Source organism: Carassius carassius, chromosome 42, assembly GCF_963082965.1.
Source record: "Carassius carassius chromosome 42, fCarCar2.1, whole genome shotgun sequence".
Lineage (NCBI taxonomy): Eukaryota > Metazoa > Chordata > Actinopteri > Cypriniformes > Cyprinidae > Carassius > Carassius carassius.
Genome location: NC_081796.1, coordinates 754,325 through 760,324, shown reverse-complemented (window position 1 = coordinate 760,324; position 6,000 = coordinate 754,325). Strand labels below are relative to the sequence as shown.

The following is a 6,000-nucleotide window of genomic DNA, read 5'->3' as shown; positions in this document are numbered from 1 at the left end:
TCTCTCTCTCTCTCTGGCTCTCCCTCTCTTTATTTCTCTCTCTCTTTCTCCCTCTCCCTCTCTGTCTATCTCTCTCTCCCTCTCTCTCTCTCTCTCTCTCTCTCCGTCTCTCTCTCTCTCTATCTCTCTCTCTCTCGCTCTCTCTCTCCCTCTCTCTGTCCTCTTCTTTGTTTAGATAAAAACTGCTGCCATGGCAACTGACATTGGTGGATGCACAGGGAGGACAAATAAACCTCAGACAGACGCTGATTCTGTGTCATTTCATTCAAGATCACTAGCACACTTGAAGCAGATAATACAATGAACACTGTTAAAGGGTTCAGTTATTCCTAGAGAGTTACATAAAGTTGCAAAGGTAACTTTAAGACTGGGTGCAGAAGATATAAATGTTAAGGTAAGACCTGTTAAATGCATATAGGATTAAATATATTTCAAGAAGGTACAGAGAGCAGAGCATAAAAAGTGGACTGACGTTTCACAAAAATAAAGGGAAAAAAATAATAATCAGTAGCAAACAGGAAAATAACAAATATTGAGAAACACTGAAGTAGAAGACATAGGATTTATGTGTTTTCCCAACATCATCTTCACTGTTTTCTCTTGTCATTACAGTCATGTATATTCCCGTTTATACAACAGTTCTTTCTGTTTTTTTAATCCAATTGGCTGATTTTGGCAAATGTTCCCAGAGGAGAAAGATTGTAAATGCATATAAATGCTGTAAGTGAATAAAAAAATAGCATTAACCGTAAAGTAGAATTTAAATAATTAAAATAAACATTTTATTTTGATTGTATAAAGTATATCGTTTATAAATCAAACATAGCAAGAATGTTCCAGGATATATTTAAAATAAATGCCATTTGGATTCATAATTTTGTTTCAATCCACACACACACATTTTACTTTCTTTCTACGTTTTATATCCAGGTAACATTAGCCTACTTTGTACTGTAATTCAGTATGTGCTTTTTTATTTGAAGTATATAATAAGTGCTCGAATGTTCCAGTAAAGCCCTAGTTTTGGATTGGGAGGATGAGAAAGAAGCCCTGGGCTGTTTGTGCGCGCTCATGTCGCGTGCTGTGTTTTCTTCAGCACTGGAAATCAGACGCATTGCATTGTTGCGCGCGCGAGTCGAGCTGAGATGCAGGCGCTGTTCTCTCCTCTTCAGCATGCTCGAGCTTCACCTGTGAACATCCACGCTTTACTGCTATGACACCTGGGTCCTGACAGCACCGGATCTCTCTGCGCCTCGGAGCCGACATGAAGCGCCATGGAGCGGCGGTGCTGCTGACGCTGTGCGCGCTCCTCCAGGTGAGTCTCAAAATCTCACTCATTTCACATCGGACTGCGAGGATCAACTTCCCTGGTTCTTTATTACCCTTGTTTCGAGCCAGATTGGTGCTGGCGCGTTTCTAAGGAGCCGCGTAACTTCAGTGTTTCATGTACAGTATGTGATGGAGCGCTAGCTGAGTCTTTGTCTCTGTCCTCTCCTCCTTCAGTAAATCACAGGAGAGATACTGTAAAGATCACTGTGGTGTCTCAGTTCAGTCAGATAGATAACCTGCATTGTGTTTAGATCTGTTTGGGGGATTGTTTTATTCTTAGTTTTTCTAATGAGATGAAATCAGACGTGCTAGTGTTTTAGTTGTGTATTCGGAGTGTGTGTGTGTGTGTTTACATCATATGAATTGTCACTGATGGATTATTAAGGCCTTTTAAGTAGTCCACGTGTTCATGAAAATCCCATTTAGGAAGTTATGGGTGGCTGAATGTAAAAATATGTCCGTTATTAATTAATTGTATTTATTTATTTTTTGCCCCCGGACGATTCGCTTAAAAAAATTAATAATAATAATAATAATATAAAAATTCTACCATAATTATATATATATATATGCCCAACATTATTTTTTGATCTCATTAAATCCCAAATTATAGTAGAAATCAATCTCATTGGATTTTTTATATATATATAGTCACGGGAGGAGGACAAGACAGACACAGTGGGCGTGGCGTCAGGCCTCGGAGAGGCTTTTATTAACAGAAAATCAAATAAAACAGGGGATAAAGGTGGCCAAAGGGGAGGAGTGTCCAAAATAAACAGGGAATCTGGTGTCCTCGTCGTGCTGCGGGGTTCGTGTGGGTCGGGCAGTGTTCTTGGAGGAAGGGTCCAGGTAAGGGGCGGAGTCCGGCGGCCGTACGCGCTCCCCTCTTCAGTCCGGGGCGCGAGGGGCGGTGGCTTCCTCTAGCGGCCGCATCACTCTCGTTGGCCGCAGCGCTGGCAGGGGATGGACGGCCCGGCATCCTGGCCCGACGGTCGTGTAAACGGGTGCGGTTCCCATCCGGATCGCGGGTCCGGCAGCTCACGTCTCTAGTGGCGCGGGAGTCCCTCAACGCACCCTTCCTGGAACCACGAGGACACCAGTGTGCATGCACGGGGAAGAGACCGGTCTCCCGAGGAGAGGCGCGTTGGGCTTTTAAACAGCGGTGGTGATGAGGCTCCATTTCCTTCAGGTGTGCCCCATCACACACCCGCCAGCCCTGACTCGTCCAGCGCCCCTCCTCTCACACACCCACTCCAGTCGGGAGCCTGGTGAAGGACGGCGATTTAGGACGGGGTGCCGGTGACAATCAGGGAGGAGGCAGCTGACTCGTCACAATATATATATATATATATATATATATATAGATAGATATAGATATGAGTGAACTGTCCAGGAGCTAATGCTATCAAACCTATAATGCTATTGCCTGTTTCTTGGAGAAATCGTATCTATTATAATGTTGAATGTAATGAGATCCAAAAAATGTATATGTATAATACACGCATTCCTGCTGAAATGCATATTTTTTCATATTTTTGTTTATTTTACAGTTAAAATTAGATTATAATTGCATGTTGTACAATCTTGTATTATTATTATTATTTTTTTATTTTTCTAAAATCCTGTCAAACGTGCACAAACTACTAGCTACTACTAAATATTTTAGAAACATAATTTTCTGTAAAGTTGCTTTGTAACGATTTGTATTGTAAAAAGCGCTATACAAATAAACTTGAATAAACTTGAAATATAAACTCTCTGGTTTAATTTTATTTAATTTTACTAGCATACTGATTTGATCCCAGTTGTTATTTATATTATTTTGTATGTATGTAGATACATACACAGCTGGTTTGCTGTGATCTGATTTAATGTATCTGTCTCTGTTAGCCGTTTTGCTGTGGGTTGGCTGTTTCTTTTCTAAATTACTTCCCAACCTTTGATATCTACAGCATTTACATTTCAAAGACTTCTGCGAAGCTAAGGCATGACGCCTCATCAGAGCTCCTTACTGTACAGCAGATATAGCGTCTGCAGCTACAGTAATGGTATTTCACCTCATCATTGCCATCATTATACTGGCCTGTCAGAGAAGAGAGAGGCACTTTGTCATAATCACTTAGATGCGACTACATCAATATGACAGCTTATTCTCTCGTAAATTGTAGCATAACATCAAGGCATGTAGTGCTGATAGAGCTCTGATCCTCACAGACACATTCATGCATGTTGTTTCTCAGTGTAATGATGTGGGCTGCTATCCGTGGAGGCACTGACTATGAAGGACTCGTTCAGAGAGGTACGACACACATCTATCTGCCTGACTGATGATTTATGGCTCATATCCACTTGTGCCACAGATGTATAATCAGAAGAAGGCATTATAAGTTGTGCTATGGATGTATTTGTTGTAATAAGTAAAAACACTGGCTTCTTCTCAAGCCAGCCTGAATATTTCTCATTTAAACAGGCAAAAAATAAATAAAAAAAGCTTAATTTAGTTATCCTCTTGGGTGAAATAGTATTTCATAACCAGTGAATGTAGATAATTAAAGGAAACCTTTAAGAAGTTGACATGTGTAGCGGTGGGATGTACTGCATCTACATTTGTTTGTCACACCATATAACCACTTTATTAAGTAATGAAGGCAAAAGGGAATAAATAATGGTTAAAAAAAAACTTGGTTAAAAAATATACTTAAAAAAAGAAACTGTGAAATGCACAAAATTTTCCTTTTCCAGAAAAACCTCTGAATTTATGGTAAAAATGGGAAGCGATGGTTTGAAGAACTTTGCTGTAAAAGTTATGGTAGCAAGTTTAACAGATTTCAATGAATTTTACATTAACAAACCTGTATATGTCATTAACTGACGAATATGTTTTAACTTTATAATATACTGACAACCACCTTAAAATCACCTGCTAAGAAAAAACAATAATAAATATTTATTTGAAGAAAAAATCATGAAATGTTAGCAGTCACACAGAGAAATCTGGCAACGTAAAAAAATTATAATAATAAAATAAAACTGCTTAAATTACTTGAAATGTATCACAGCATTTTATAGACTTTTGAAATCATTTTTACAGTGTAAACATCTATTATACATTCATCTGAATTTAAACGTAAATGATGTTGATGAAATGAAATGCATCAGCTACTTCAGCTGAGCACATTTTAACCATCTAATGAGAAGTATTGTGTTATACTGTAGTTTGTGTGTCAGTTATGCTCATATCCAGCTTCCTGTTGTGCTCTGGCTCTGTCGAGGAGTGCTTGACCCGTATCGATTCATGTCACTGCTTTCAGTGACATCGAGCAAAGGCATTTGCAGCAGACTGCGGGATCAGTCAGAAGTTGACAGAAAACAGCAGGGAGTTTGATTGGGTGTTGTAGCATTGATACAGGGATTTGTGTTAATCTGTGAATCTATATTTACCAGAGACAGCAGTTTCAGCCTGATGCCGTGGTTAATGCTCAGTTAACAGCCGCTGTCCCTCTCTGAACAGCAGGCAGTGTTAACCTCAGGACTGTGTAGGCGCTCAGTGGTCCAGCGTTTGGGCTGACGTGTGTGTCGTGGAGCCGCTGGCCACAATAAAGCAGCTCTCTCTGGACTCATGCTAACCCCTGCTCAGTAAACAACCATTAACCTTCAGTCCGGAAACAACCTGCTGAAAGAAACCGTTTGCTCGCGTCTGTCATTTCAGGAGGTTTTTTGTATAAGCAATGACATTACTGAAGGATGATAATGGAGTAAAAACATAAACAGCTTCTTGAAAAGACGTGCAATTCATGGTTTGTTTGACAAGCCTTTGTTTTGTTTTCTTTTGTCTTGCATTGACTGTCTGTGCTTCATCTGATCTACTGAAGTATGGAAACTCAGCATTGTTTCCAGGTCGACATTCTATCCAGGAAAATAGTTCTTTAGAAATGTGCTCTTTGCATTCATATTGATTTGGCCTTGGCCTAAATGGTTGCTGGGGTATTCTGTTTGGTTGCTAGGGAGTGGCTTGGTAGCTGCCGATGATAATACTCCAAAAGCTGCTTGCCAGTATTAATGATATATACCAACCTTGAAGATATTACTCTTAGGGTTTTAGTTGCTAGGGTGTGGGTAGGAAGTGTCGACAGTGATTTGTGATTGGCTGTTAGCTGCCCTGTGTCAAATGATCCCGCCCCCATGTTTCTAAGACACTTCTCTTCAAAGATATGCATTTGTTTATCAGAGTCTATGAAAGTCTACGGGATTTTTCGCCCACTATGCAAACATTGTAAGCCTGATTTCTTATGAAAGTCATAGCACACCTCTCGTCAATAAACCACGTGATTCGTGGGTTTACGACAAACGGTGCAGGACGAGTTATGTGCAGAAGAAAAATAATAATAAGCCCACAGCATAGTAATAATGATGGTTCACTTCGCATGCTCCTATTATAGAGTATAATAGTAAAATGAGTTATTGTGTCACTGGCCGCTGAACTAAAGCCAACCAGTCTGTGGAAGGCTTGGCAGACTGACCGCTTCTCTGTTCAGTATGCATCCGTCTGACCGTGGGCGAACCGTCTGAGAGGATGTTGTCACAGACACAAAGTCCTTGTTCTGTGAGGAGTTTCCAGCCTCCACATTAACTGGAACAATTTCCAATTTATGCCTAATACAGAGAGGATTC

At 40.3% G+C, this 6,000-nt stretch overlaps 1 protein-coding gene across 1 annotated transcript in view; it reads left to right on the top strand.

Annotated features, from left to right (window-relative positions):
• The first annotated feature begins 1,056 nt into the window (after window positions 1-1,056).
• Window positions 1,057-6,000, top strand: part of LOC132123959 (vesicular, overexpressed in cancer, prosurvival protein 1-like) — a 46,972-nt gene continuing 42,028 nt past the window's right edge. Inside the window, exon 1 of the mRNA XM_059534651.1 lies at window positions 1,057-1,315. Within this exon, the coding sequence (XP_059390634.1) occupies window positions 1,265-1,315 (51 nt within the window). The 5' untranslated portion in view covers window positions 1,057-1,264. The remainder of the gene's footprint in view (window positions 1,316-6,000) is intronic.